This window comes from Triturus cristatus, chromosome 4_1 (assembly GCF_964204655.1).
Source record: "Triturus cristatus chromosome 4_1, aTriCri1.1, whole genome shotgun sequence".
Taxonomy (NCBI): Eukaryota; Metazoa; Chordata; class Amphibia; order Caudata; family Salamandridae; genus Triturus; species Triturus cristatus.
The window spans coordinates 423,875,786-423,891,039 of NC_140585.1; the positions used below are offsets into that span (position 1 = coordinate 423,875,786).

The 15,254-nt window shown below is 40.9% G+C and overlaps 1 protein-coding gene across 2 annotated transcripts in view; it reads right to left on the reverse strand.

The window, feature by feature from the left end:
* Nucleotides 1-15,254, reverse strand: part of CRY1 (cryptochrome circadian regulator 1) — a 130,060-nt gene that overhangs the window by 72,794 nt on the left and 42,012 nt on the right. For both annotated transcript variants that reach the window (XM_085652551.1, XM_085652552.1), the window contains exons 2-3: nt 5,557-5,665; nt 1,049-1,191 (exon numbers count right to left, since the gene is read on the reverse strand). In XM_085652551.1, coding sequence (XP_085508677.1) covers nt 1,049-1,191; nt 5,557-5,665 — 252 coding nt within the window. The remainder of the gene's footprint in view (nt 1-1,048; nt 1,192-5,556; nt 5,666-15,254) is intronic.

The following is a 15,254-nucleotide window of genomic DNA, read 5'->3' on the forward strand; positions in this document are numbered from 1 at the left end:
CCCACTTGAACTACACTGGGCCACATTTTCATCATCTCCGCTTGTATGTACAGAATAGGATAAACTGTATGAAAATTCACACTATTGTATTCTACATAAATCTTTAGAAGACAATATTTATGAAAACCTTAAATATTTGTCTGATTTTACTGCCTAGTGAGGGTCATTAATCTTCTGAGTTTTTTAGAAACAGACACTAGCTACTAGAACATTTTATGAATTCTCCGTTTGTTTTGATTTGAGAAATTTTAGTCGTTGAAGACTGTTAATCTAAACTGGATGGAATAATTAACTACACAAACAAAGCCGATTGAAGAGCTGTAGATAAGTTAAAGAAACATGTTCATTCGTCCCGTAAAGGCTATTTAGAGGAAAGAAACACTTTTTATTTTGATAATGAACTCTACATCAAATGTAAAACTTTCAACATATGCTTTCAAAGTGATTTAAAGGTTAAAACATAGATTTATGCTGCACCATTAATAGCTAGGCCTTTGTTCTGTATCTTGGCCCAAACACAAGTAGGTGTATTCCTTACTATGGGTCACGGTATGATCCCCTTGATATCCCTTAAACAAAGTGGACTTTTTGGGATTTGCATCTCTTTAAGGAGCAGGTGTTATAATACAGTGACTTTGTGCATGTGAAAGCAGAAAGGGCAGTCCATTGCCCCCTGCAGGCTTCCTCCTCTGCATTTGAGTCTGGTTGAGAGGATTCACAGATGGAATCCTAGATTATGAGGCAAGAAATCAGTAAATCCTCTTGAGTGGTCTGCTTGTGTTGTGCTGGAATGATTCATGGGGTAAAGAGCAAAAAAGAGGCCTCATTCTATTGCAGATGCAAAAGGCTGCGAAGTGACTGGCTGTTAATGGACCTGGTCTATTGTAATGATCTATTGATATTTTCTGTTGAAGTATTCTACTTCCAAAGCCTCCCAAAAATGCCTTGTAGCACCACATAGGGAAGATAAGTAACACGTGCATTGTTATTGTCCTCTTGCACACTTGAATACATATATGATTCCATTTCTATACAATCATGCACTCACTTGTCCAGGTCATATAATGTATGGGATATTCGAACAATGACTTCCACCCCAGCTTCGCTTGCAAGCTTTTTAATCGCGGCATCTCGCTCCTTCCCAAATGGTTCAGAATCGTATTCAATGGAAAGTTTTGATATTTTCCACTCCTGGAAATAAGATCAGTAAAAAATTAACTGTGGCATTGTAAATAGAGTAAAACATTTCAGAGCAAAATACATAGTGTTACAGTATAAATAAACTATAAGCAGAAATAACAAGTTGGGGTCATTTTTGAGACAGCAAGAACATGTACAGAGGTTCCATTAAAAACTATTTGCATTGTTATTAAACATAACATTAATGCCACACTAGAAGGAACTGTTGTTAGAGAATCAACATATCTTGGAGGTGATATCTGTAGTAAAGCAGAGTTGGTAATTAAAAAGAATTATAAGAAATTATTGAAAGAAATTTGGTAATTTAGGAGAAACTAGCACGATTATCTGTTAGTCTCATTGGACACTGCAATCTAAACAGAATGAAGATTCAGCCCAATTTTTTTTAAATATTTGTTTTGCTCTATTTCATTACATCTTCCAGGTATATATTTAAGAAAATTAGAATCTGGTATAAGTAGCTTCATTTGGGGTCACAATGAAGGTCAAAGTGTAATACAATTTTTGGTTTGATGAACCATCTGCATACAACATTTGTTTAGGGAAATAAGCAACATTTGCTTTCTTAAGGACTTTAATACAAACTACTTCAAGAGAGTAACATTCAATGGACTAAGATCAACCTATGTGAAATGGCAGCCATGAAAAAACATTTTCAACATGACCCTAATAACTCAATATAAAACTTTTAGGAAGTGAATCTTATCATTTCCAAATCCTTTAATATGACCGTCATTCCAGACATGGGATTTTGAAATGCTTCAAGTAATTTCAAGATGAGTTTAAACTACCAAGACAAGTTTTTTTCACATACTCAAATGATCCAATTTGACTATTAAAGGACCTGAGACAATAGTTTGAAAGGAGAGTCCATTCATTGAAATCTTGAAAAAGGGATTGTGAACGAGAGAAAGTTTTGGAAAGAACAGTAAACATAGAGTAGAAGTCACCATCTGAATTCCTTGGACCACCTGCTTCCAGTGATAGAAAAAACACAGATGGTGGATTGTCTTCTGTATGCACCAGTTCCACTCAATAACGGAGGATTAGCACCTATCACAAGAGGAACAGAAACAGTGCAGACAGCTCCAGATGAGAAACCAAAGAATTACCATTTAATATTTGGATTACGATCTCCCATCCCTGCAGTCCACGCCTTCAGTTTGGACAATTAACCTATGTGGTCACAGTAAACTCTACTCACAGATTTAAAGAGGGATACAAAAGTCGGCCAAGCGTTCTTTTTGTTACAATGTGTTTAAAACCAAAACCTGGAGCGTTCAAGTGCTGATACATTGTGTATATTGAAATACAAGTGAACAAAAAAAGACGTGGGCCTGGTTCTTAAAATAATGAGTAAATCAACTCCTAGAAGTTAACGACCTTGCATGAGTGTAAAGTTACTCATCTTGGGAATTCAGATTTGCCAGGCTATGCCTGAAAACCTGCGACCATTTATTAGGCATAAATCTAGGCAATGTTTGTGAATCTGAAGTTGCAATTGTTCAGAGACATTCCCACCAGTGCAACTGTGGATAGTGCACATCTGCACATGGAGAATTGCTATCATGGAAAATATTCTTCCACTGGATAATACTCTTCCTGTGAATTGGTCCCTGTGTATGCATGAGGATCTCCTAATTTTCTCATAGGATGTTGGTCACAAGTGCGTTTGAACAGTCTTGCTTGGATGCTGCAAATGCGGCCTACTGGGTTTCCCAAGTAAGACTGCTACTAAATTGGAATCTATCCAGAATGCTGCTGATAGCATTGTTGAAGTAAACTGATCACAGCACAACAATTGGATCCATTTCAAACCTACATATATGTTACTCAGATCTATTACATTCAAAAATGTTTTGCTCTGCGATGAGTTGTTTCAAATATTCTCTCATTAAAACGCTTAGTTCAGCAAAGAAACCTCTGCTACAATATGAAGTGAAGCAGTGCTGGACTGGCTTATTGGCCACGTTGGCCCTGCCAGTTGGGCCCCTCTTGAAAGGCCAAGGGACCAAAACAAAATGGTACACACAGCGGCCTTTTCAAGATGATCCATATGTCAGAGGCAAGAGTGCCAGAGAGGCCGGTCCAACTCTGAAGTGAAGAGATGAGATGGCCGAGCCTTTAATGTTCAGTGTGCTTTACTCTGGAATTCAATCCTGGAAAACATCTGGATTGAGCCAGTGCATGTATGGCTTAGTCTGAAAATGAAAATTCGCTGATTAGTATTGAGGTTTAGGATTGTATTGAGTACTCTATCCACGAGATTTGATTTCTCAATAGCATCGAGATTCCCATATTGGTTGGAAGCTCCTGCTTTATTAAATACTGAATAACAATAATAATAATAATAATAATAATAATAATCATAAAATAGAGTTTTTGGCAGAAGACAATCCTTTCTCCTCCTGAGGTTTATAATTGTGTTCTTTAGACAGAGCATTAAATTAAAAAAAACCCTCTTCATGAGTGGATTAATTTTTCCAAAGGACTGATAATCTAAATGGTTTGATAAGTCAAGGATCGGTTCACGTCACTAACAGTTTTAAGATTGGAGCTGACATTGAATTTCCTTTTTGACGGTTAGTTTGGAATCACAAATTGTACTGTGGCAGCAGACAGCGAGGGCGCAGAGAGTCAATGAAGAACAAAACAAGATGCTAACACGTCATTACGTTTGATGTGGTGGCCATCCTGGCGATGAGAAACCCTTCCGGAACCAGTGAAAGTGCAAGAAGCACTATTTTTCCAGCACATAACTCCTGCTCAATCAAATCCTTTACTCCTTACTCCTAATAAGTTGGTGGAGCCAAGGCCCCTATTTATTGTTGATCACATAATGGTCTGTCGACAGCTGCACTGCCAGGGCAGACCATAAAAAGAAGTCTCAGTACTTCTGACAGATTGAATGCCTATGGGGCATATTTCAAGTAATTGATGGAATTTAAGTCACTTGAATCGTTACTGTATTTTCCAAAAGGCTAAATTGTTATGGTTTGAGGTATCCAGGTTATATGCAATTTTGCTGTCAAGCTTTGTCTTAAGGCTTGCTTTAGAGCTAGGTGGACAGGGTACCCCTACGCAAAGGTGACAGAATACCCTGTCCCCCGAACGCTCGGACTGCCCACCCAATTTTGAGTCAGGCAGACGGGAAGGTTTACACAGATAGAGTGAAATTTACAGTGTTGCTGTAAACCTTTGTTTAGTGGTCCAAAGGAGTTCAGGCTGTCAGGGGTAAGTCGCCTGACCACCCACTCTAGAGTATGAGGTCGGATGACTTTTTTTCTTTACTGTTCATCACTACCAGGACTACCTCAGTGGTGAGGGACAGTAAAAATAAAAAGTGACCCACCCCCCAACCATGGGAGAAGACTCCCATGGTGTAGGGGGACTTAACTTTTACAAAAAATAAACTCCTGCATTTTATCATTTTTATGGAAGCATTCATCACCAATGACGGATGCACACCAACCTTTTTAATAGCTTTGTATGAAAGCCTTTGATGCCATAGCCGTAGCGCTAGCTGCAGTGCTGGTGGTGTATTCTAAAATTGGCAGGCGGAGTAAAGGCAGGGTGGCAGATGTAAAGTCCTCCACCACCTCGACTGCGTTTTATTCTGACTGCCGAACTATAAATCGGGCGCTTAGTCTGTTACACGAAGGACGCAGATGAACTGGGATAAACTAGGATAAGCAGATTTTCCCTACTTTTATGTTTGACTCCGTCTTGATCGCACAGTTTGGAAACGGACAAGAAAAAATACTTTGTGATGGTAAGAAAATATAGATCGACGACAAAGATACAGGGAACATACTAGTCTGACAGGGCTGAGCTTCTGTCTGGTAAATCACCAAGAGAGTAATCCTTGTGTAAAGCATGTGATGCAGTTCTTGTGGCGACCATATACATTTCCTTTTCGTAGCCATGCCCACAGAAAGTATCACACTGTGTCTTAACTTTGGGGGAACGCACATGCATGTGTGCAAACTCCATGACAGATTATCTACATGTGCTTGCAGAGTTTTCAGTCCTCATTATACCGCTTGTGGTCTACGAATGTGAAGGAGAAGGAAAGAGTATGCTCCCAAAGGTGGAAACGCGTTCAATCATCCAATTAAAAGCATCCAAATTTAAAACCAGAATTAAAATAAAATAGAAACAATTAAATTAAGCATTCAAAATGATCACATTCCAGTTACTCTCCCACATCGTATCATAAGTTAAATTAAATGATTTTGGATTATACTTTGCAACTGTTGCATTTTATAGCACGTGTCACTCAGAAGTATTACTATACAGTTTGACAGATGCACAGATGTGGACAAACTGGTTAAATCAACCTGTTTGTCAACCTACTTTAAAGAGGCGTGGAAACACATCTGCTGGCTGGCCACGAATCACAAACAAGCGAGAATTCAGTTTCCTCAAATTGGCATCCAGATCTTCAAGGCATTGCAACAGAAATCTAATAACAAGAAAGGTAATCATTTAGAAGTCAGAGAGAAACCTTAAAAGAGCACCACATACAAAACAGTATAATCAGATCCAATAAACATGTTTTATTGGTATGTCAAAAAAGGAAATTAATGAAACACTGAGTACTTGCAATGATATCTTGACATTATCAAAAGTGAGGCAGGATTCGCATGAGACAATGTATATTAATAAGGAAAAGGACCATGTGGATTATAGTTGTGGTTGCATTTTGCAGTCTCACTACAGACAGCTCCTGTAGCCCTTGCTCAAGACTTTAAGTTCCCTGCTTTTTATTGGTGTCTTTCCTCTCTATTTTGTGTTTGTCCCTCCCCTGGACTATAGCTTTTTTTAACCTTGGTTTTGATTGACTGGGTTGTAGGCTTCCACCACAGATGCCATTTATGAAAGAAATCATTACATGTTTAGGACTCTATGGGAGCAAAGTCACCCTCTCTACTTTGCCGCCCCTGATTAACGCCAACTCTCCTCTCTCACTATCCTCAATACTCCTCGAAGGTTTGCCAGGAGCGGGAGAGTAGCCTTACTGATCGCCTGTTTGTTATCTTTACCCATTCTCTCACCGCCCACCGTCCCTTCCAATGCACTTCCATGGAAAGCCAGGCACAGGATGGCAGTCTTGGTTATGCCCTGGATAATGTCCCATGACAATGTCCAGTTTCACCCATCTCCATGGTGGGAGACACTATTGGATTTTCCAATGCCGGAGGGTTTTAAACACTGCCCGTACTGACAAAGCCACCAGCAGCAACTGCCCAAGTAAACAGAATGAAGAACAATGAAAACATTGTTTCTATACTTCTAAGAAGTCCGCCTCTTTGCTTGACACTGGCCAGTGGTGACTATGCATTGATGATATCACAAACAATGGGTCACACAATGCAAAGGCCATCTTTAAAGTATATATAGAAAAGTCTTCTTTGCTTACTATACTTTCAACATGGCCAGTTGGGCGCTAGCATAGCTGACTGCATCGCTTGCTCAACATCGGCAAAGCAAGACCGACTGGTTTTGCCAATCGTTGTTTTGTTTTTCTAATCTAAACATAACCTTCCCCAAAATATTGTCATACACTTTGCTCAATATTGTCAAGCATCAAGTAAACTGTTCAATGGGGAGAAAGTTAGAGAAAGGAAAGTGGGTCCCAATATTTACTATTCCGTTTTAATTCCTGACACCAAATTTGGCAGGCACACATAACCGTTGAGTATGCTTAAATATTTAGCAGCAAGGGGGAGGGAAAATTGCATAGCTCTCTGAGTTCTTTTAGGTCGTGTAGTTCTGATATTGGATCTGAATCTGGAAATGACTGGTTGTGGAAAGCTAATCATTTTGGTCAATCCACCATTGTCCAAAGTGCGCGCACATTCATTACATTTGCAGACCTTTTTAGGTAAAGATTTTTCTTCTGGCCATGAAAGGGTACCCTGGAAGAGCCGTATAATGCAAGGAGTGCATTGATGATCCTCAGAAGGATGGAAAGCACTTTCTTGCCTGAAGAAAAGACACATCAGCATTCAGCCACAGAGTCTGCACGCTCAAATTCAGCTCCATGGGCAGCATGCATGGTTTTCAGCCTTCATGTCCATCGTCCTTGCAGCACTAATCCTAAATGTAGCCCTGACCACAACCAGAATACTGACCTCTATTCTAATCGAAACTCCTAATTCGTGTGCAATGTGTACATGACACATGTGAGGTTCATGTCCTTTTCTCATTAACAGTTGGTGCTGGTATTGTGCGCAGCTACTGAACAACACATATTTGGATTATATACAACACTGTCATTGTTTAATGAATAAACACGTTTGAAATACTAAATGCATCTCTACATTTTGATAATGGAAAGTTGGATGCAGGTTGTTCTAGGCGGTTACCGAAGATGCATTTTCAGTTTAAAAACACTATCACAAAACTATGCCCTGGCAGTACAACTTCCATGATATTGGTTACATTACATGGTCAAAAATCACCTCCAGTGCCCAAGTCCCATTAGGCCATGCCCACAAGTGTCAAGTATCTGCTTGGCGTGGGCACAGGCTGTGTTCGTACATACAGGAGCCAAGGTACTGGGCATAGTGCATGGTCCAACGTATGCCCATTGGGTATTGGGAGTAAAGGTAATGTGTACAGGACCCGGATGATGGCCACCTGACGTGTCCAGTACCTGCTGCTCTTGGAATCTGTTGCCAACAGGAAATTACCTTAAAGCCTGGGGTGAAGCAGAAAAAACAACTGTGCTCCTTTCAGGTCCAGAAATAGCCAGAAATGAGCTCTCACAAAGGCCATATCACAAAGGGGATATGGAAAGTCTTAGAGATGATGCAGACTTATCACACCAGTGCCTCTGGAATGCTCCCTGCAGGCGCGCGGCCTTCATGCTCATGTAAATGTGAACAGGAGTAATGCAATCAGTTCCGGCTTGCAAGACACTTATGGCAAATAGACAGCTCATTTCATTCACGCACTCCAAAAAGGCTTTGGTCAGCGGGGCTGCACTAGAAGTCCTCATGGTTAGGTACCTGCTCGCTTCCAAACTCCAGGCAGTAGAGGTTCCTTTTGTTCCAAGAAAGGTCACAGCAGTAGGGTTTCCCAATGAACTTAGGCCTGGTCCTGAACTGAACAAGATACAGCGATAGCACAGCCCTATCCCTGGTAAACATTTCTTTGGGGGGTGCACAGATGAATGTCAACAATAATATTGAAGGAGGGCAATGTTCATCTTACCTTGGGGCACTGTTATAAATCTAGGGCTAACCAAAGCCCTCCTCCAATCTGGAAAAAGAGCATGTTCCTGAGTTTTAGCCCGAGTTGGTAGATCCTTGCAAAATATGAGGAAGGGGCTGACAAAAAATGATCAACGGAATGTAGATTGCACACTTTGCTTGACAAGGCCTTTTGATTACTAGATGGTCTGCCAGAAGAGATCAGGAAGGAGGAGAGCTCAGGTACAGTTGCTGGGTAAACGAGAGCCTGGCACGAAGTATATTCTATCACTCATATAGACATATATGTGGTCTATTGAGCAGAGCTCCAGAGCCACAGCATAAAGATTGTTATATTCACAAAGAAGAACAAAGGCCGCAAAAAGAGAAGAACAATTTTTTGCACTCATGCGCTATGTCCTCCACAGGACACCATCAATTCCGCGCGCATCAAGGAACGGAAGTACAGGGGACTGCAGTGATTTCATGGGGGAGCTGGTAGGTCTTCAAAATACCAGGTGTATAGGTAAAAAGCTAAGTGCTTCTGAAGCAGTTTCCATTATGATCAATGAAGAGGCACTCGCCAACCTTGACTAAGCACAGGGATGCACTCTGTGTGCACTAGCTGAGCAGCTGGACCTTGTGGGCTGCAAATGAATAGTATCAAGAATAGATAAACTCCATTGGACTTAAATATTGATGAGGGGGTTATTTAGAGGTTGGCCGACTGTACCGTGTTCCACCAGGGCAGTCGCAGCACACCACGTGGTTCCTCTGAAGTCACTATACATTTTTTGAATGGCCATGATTCATGCAGCCCCTTAGCAAACATGTTTTTCAAAAGCAAACTCCCAGAGTGGAGAAAAACAAAAAAAGTAGTGCCACTCACATCCTGGGAGCTCTCTCCAAGGGTGCGGGGGTCATTTAAAAAAAAAACCATGGTTTGGGACTGCCCAGCTTTTCCGAGCGGTCCCAAACAGTACACAAAAGTATGTCAAAACATTCAGGTAAATAGGGCAGTACTCAGATTGATGACCCAATGCCCATGAGCTAAAGTTTCCTCCGGCAGAGCCAGCGGGGGCTCCGCCATCAGAAACATAGCAGTTTGCCTGTCTTTAAATAGAGTGGAGGAAATTATAGCTTTTGAGTTTGGGTTTGAGTTTAGCCGGCAGATTACTCCACCTTAATTGTCTCACAGCCTCTAAATAGCCCTCAGAGCCTAGATGGTGATAACACAGTTCAAGTAGGCTAACATATTTGCCACAAGCAAGGCATTTTGGACCAGATGTATCAATAAACTGGTTGCTACCAATATTGAATTTTGAGAATTGACCTATGTAGTAATAGGTTGTTTCACACAATTCTGAATCAGAGTGGTCACAATCTGACCTACATCTTTATTATTCATAAAGTAAATTGCAAATTGCGACTCACTGCGATTGGTGTGCAATCACAGGGCCAGAAAAGGTCAGGAGACCACCATGTCTATGAATGTGTTTTTAATTTAAAAAAAAAAAAACATTCTGAAAGCTGTCCATGTTTCTTCAAGGAAACAGGGCTGATTAAAAAAAAGACAACTTTGTTTTAAAAGAGCATTTAGGAGAAGTTGAGGGTGGTCCCAGGAATCACTGCCCACTCTTCCTGAAACTGTTTCCATAATTCACAAAGGAAAACCGCTTCTCTTTGGCAAATATGTTACAATACCAACTTCCCTTCTGAAAATAAGTTACCACCTCAATTTAGGAGTGGGAACTTATTGGAAGTATCACTCAGAAACAGTAGGCAAGGTTTGCATCTCCCTGTTTCTCAGCTGTGCTTTCAGAAAATAAAGGACTAACTCAGAGTATTATCTGTCAAATTAATTCACTATACGTAGGGCCGGTGCAGAAACAGGAGCTCAGCTCTGCGCCAGCAAAACAGAGCCGCAGAGTTGCATTAAGCATGCCAGCCTAGCTGTAAATCCCCATGGTGCAAAAATCATAATTTCATTTTGTTAAATTAACGCTTCTTGCCCAGTTCATTCGGCTGTAAACTTGTGGGCAAAGAGAATGGGCGAACAATTTGCACGTAGATTAAATAATTAGCACGTGGGCAAATACTGCTCGAAAGTGCATTTCGGACAGAAATTAAGTTTGTACCCAAAACGAAATTAGTGCCATTGAAGTAACCATGGGCAAAGAGGACACAGAACACAAGTTCCCATTGCCTTATCTTGGGGTGAAACTAAATATAGTCAGCCCATTATGTAATCAGTGCAATCAACTATAGAACAACATGTTCCATGACCTAAATTTCTCCCATGTAATAAACCATGATACAGGTTGTACTAGGAAACTGACTGGTTTCAGAATTCTTTCGCAAGAGGAATGAGGTATGCATGCTTGCCAACCAGCACACATCTCTAATTATACCTCAAACAGTGACTTGTTCACTGTAGGATGAACGTGTCCTGCTTTGAACTTTATGGTTTAGCTACAATAACTTCCCAATACGCCTTCTATGATAGTTTTTTAATCCCAGTTTAAGTAACTTAAAGAAAAACTTGCAAACTTCGATCCAAACATGTAGGCGCTACCCATTTATGAAACTGATAAAAACATAATGTCATGTGAGCTTTTAAAGGGGGCATCCAGTGTAGAGAAACACATACGTTCTTGTTGTCCACCACTCCTGCATCTCCAACAACCTTCAGCAGTCGGGTGGTTTGCTTGATGACGTCAGCCGGGGCTTTGGGATGTACTGTTACATAATTTACTAGATAGCCTCTTTAAGGAAGGTACACTTTAAGTTTCATAAAATAGATCTTACAAAAACGTCATCTCAAAGGGCAAATAGACATTTTTCTAAACAGAGAACGTAAATATTAGCTTAATGGTACGCTTGGTTAGTACTGAAAGCTGGAGGGAAGGAAAACACATGGTGAAAGGGCTAGGTGCAAACTTTATCAAAAACCTTTAAATACATATAACATCTTATTTGTGTATAGGTTGTTAAATTCACAGTATAGTACATTGACATGGATTGAATGTAAAATATTCATTATGAAAACTAAAAATAATGAAGAACATCTTGTAAACATGGGAACTCTGGTACACTCATTCTAGGGGGTAGGGGTCTACACTTTATTATTGTTTGGAAATGATGGAACTGGGTGAAAAAATGCACAAGAAGAATAATGTAGAAATACAGAAATTGTGTTTATGCAGCATCGTTCGGTGTCATCCTGATTCTGCCTTTACAAGCCATTGGACGGAGCAATTTCAAGTAACGAATGGCACTCACATTAAAACGCAAGCTTAGATGCTGGCTTCCCGCTGAGTGAGGAAGCCGGGAGCTATTGCTAAAACGAATGAGCAAATTCAATAAGAAAGCGACTGCATCAGGTTTCTCTTCCTTCCCAAGACCTGGGGTGATAGCCCCAAGAATACAGGAATCTCCAAAGCCTGTATTCAAGAACACATGATGATGTCTTCTGTGAGCCTCCCTCAAACTGCCAGTCAGAGGAGTGCATACAGCAGGTCATGGAGAAACATGTGAGGCTCCTGTCCTTGGGTGAGCCACTTATGCAGCCCTGCTTCGCGAGGAATGAGTCCGGAACCAGGGACCAATGGTAGAGACAGAACCTTGTCTGCTGATCCACTGTAGGTGTCAAAGAGCAGCAGTTTTATCATTCGCTATTTGGTAATCACAAACACTAATGTACAAAAGTGTGTTTTACATTTTTGGGGATTCCCAGTGGGTCACAAATAAACCTACCTAATGAATATTAATGAGGTTGGTCTCAGTTTGCGACTCATTGGGAATCGCAGAAAGCAGAATGGTCATCAGACCACTATGTCTGTGATTACTTTTAAATAAAGAATTTTTTTTTTTTTAAACACGGCTGTGTTTCCTTAAAAGAAAACGGGATGCATTTAAAAAGAAAAAAATAAATGTTTAAGTTTAATTTTTTCAGAGTGGGAAATGGTACCTGGGACCACTGCCTGCTTTAAAAAATATATCATTCACAAGGGGACCCCTTCCCATTCACAAATGGCTGTTGCAAAGTGCAAATGTTTTGCAACCGCATTTCAGTCATAAAACATTCGTACATACCAATGCAAATCGGTATTTGGAAGGGATGCCTTAAACACTCCTCTTTCAAATAATCGCAAATGCCTTTTTGTGTTTGCAAATGGGCTCATTCTGTGAATAGGCCAGTGTGGGACCACAAAAGGGCCTTGTATATGTGGCCCTCTACACTGTGCATATAGCAGAAGTAAAAACATGAGTGCATTTTTTAGGGTCTACTTTATGAAGCTGATATCTTGAGGAAAATGCTGGAAAATTCCCTGTAGGTTGACTTGGAATTTGAAATCGTTTTTGGAATGGAGGTTGAATGGGTCTGTGAAAGAACATGTAAAGGCGAGAAGCAGGTACAACCTCAGGTTCTCCAAAATTCTCCAAATTTTCAGGCAGCAATAATTATCAAGACCTCACTATCACAGAAAGGTATGGGTGCAAAACTAATCTTGAAAAGCAATCGTGGGTCAGTATTCAGAACTCATAGAGTCCGGCATAATGTTTAATCATGTTAAATGCTTTCAAAATGTTTACAAATTCATTTCACTGAATGAGTACATGGCAACTGAATGGGTGGCACAAAGCTTTGAACGGGAAGCTAAACTGGTTAGATTAGAATATTATTCCAGAACAGCCAGCGTTTCAGAAGACTTTTTAGACGATGGGAAAGGGTCTCTGTATTCCAGAATATGGATCCTCTAAACAAGTCAGCGACTCTAAAGATAAGGCCTTTTGAACCAAGACTACGTGATTTTAGTTTACTTGATGACTGAAGGTATCTCGCGGTTGGGCTGCATAAAATAACCCCATGGATGTCCAGCCACAGAGGCTGTTGTTTTCTTGAACTTGGTAGTGTTCAAATGGACTGCAGAGTGGCTCCCTTTGCTGTCACCAGGGACAATGTAAGCGTTTGTGTTTTCTACGGTGTCAAAGGACTGAAGATTCCTTTTATACAGGGAAGCTTGGTTGCAGAATTCACCCATGAAGTAGACATGTTCAGTTGCTTTCAAGGGGTTTTAAAAATAGGAGGTAAAGCAGAAAAGAAGGGAAAAAGGTGAAAACCGATTGTACCTACTTCCATGTATGCAATCCTTAGACCCCTGGGAATGAATTCTCGGATCACAAATCAGAATTTCTTACTATTTACCATACAAGACCATTGCCACGTTTTACCTACTGTAAACCTGTGCACAAATAGGTACGAGTATGCAATTTCAGCATGGAGAAACAGTACGCGTGAAATCAGTGAATGGGCAGATGCTGCCCAATTTGCAATCACATTTTGGGTGTAAATGGAATTGTGCACCTAAATAGGATTTTGCTCCATTGTCTCTTGGAATGGAGAGGGCTGGATGATGTATTTTATGTCAGACCGAGTACTAAATGAAGCCTCCTCCAACAGGACCTGCCTCAACGGTATGTGTGGAACGGAGGAGTCTTCCTGGATGGAGGTGCTGGTACTTGGAAGTTGACCAATGACAGAGAGAGGAGAGCTTTACTGTTGTCAATTCAAAGTAGTTTGCTTAACCTGGAAGGATGCATGAGAAAGAGATTGAGCGCTTCCTTTATAACACATTTGCATATTTCTATATTATAACTTTGCCTTGTGTATTATTCTATTTTCCTTGCTGTTCCATGGCCTACAGTGATGAGCCTGTGCAGTTGGTGTTACAGGGCAAGGAGGCAGGTGTGCTGCAAGGAGAGATAATGGGGACCACCCTGGGAGCAGAGTGCAGCTATATGAGACAAACAGTGAATGATGTTCGAGCCTGTGGTGGTTTAGATGAAAAGTCTAGCATCTGATGCTAGAAAGAGTGAACAGTATCTAGGGGGAGGGTGTGCTGAGTACCTGAAGAGGAAACGCAGCATGAAGCCTGAGGGTGGTTACTTCTCTGTGGATTTTGTCAGCAGTAAGGTAGGGTGAGCGCTCTCTTCTGCCGTGGACACTAAAATACAATTTGTGATGTCTGAGTATTCTAAAAGACCTAGTAAGAAAAATGTAAAACTTTTGAGGAAATCATTTTATTGTCAGTTATAAATTCCTTCTTCCGGATTAGAGGGAAAATTACAGTATTGTACTCGATTGTATTTTATTTAAACAGCACAAAGAAATACAAGAATGGAATACAGTTTCACATCAAAGTAAAATAAAGAAAATGTGGGCACATTGTTTTCGAACAGAGGCAGGAGAGAGGAAAGGGAAGGCAGGGAGTTGGAAGACATGGGGAGATCATATGATGGGAACTTTAAACACATAGGTTTCAAGAAGGCTGATTATGACAAATGACTGGTTGGTTGAATGTGAAGTATTTTTAGAACTAGCCGACAGACAGCTCAAGCTGTCTGGTGACAGCTGTTGAGATCACTCAACACAACACACACCACAAAACATACATACACAGAAACGTGCTTTTGGACAGCCAGTTTCTGCCATTGGCTACTGTGGTTCAATTGACTTTAGGCATTGGCTAATAGTGCTGTCCATCAGCGTTGGGATCAGCCCCCAGCATTTACCGGATGCAAACATCTCAAACATTGTGTGCATACACACACAAACACGCGGATCTCCACCTAAACCTTTACTCTATGGTGCTCTGCCGCCTGTCCCTGTCCTGTCCATTATGGCTCTCTTGCTCATTATTAGCCTTCATCCCCGCTGCATAACCATTGTTTACCATTCACATCCCCTCAGCCTCCCTCACTCCCAGTCTGTCAACTTCACTCATGCCTACCTAATTTGTTCTCAACATCCACTGTACTTTCTGGGGATGGGAGACCTGGACTCGGTCTTTC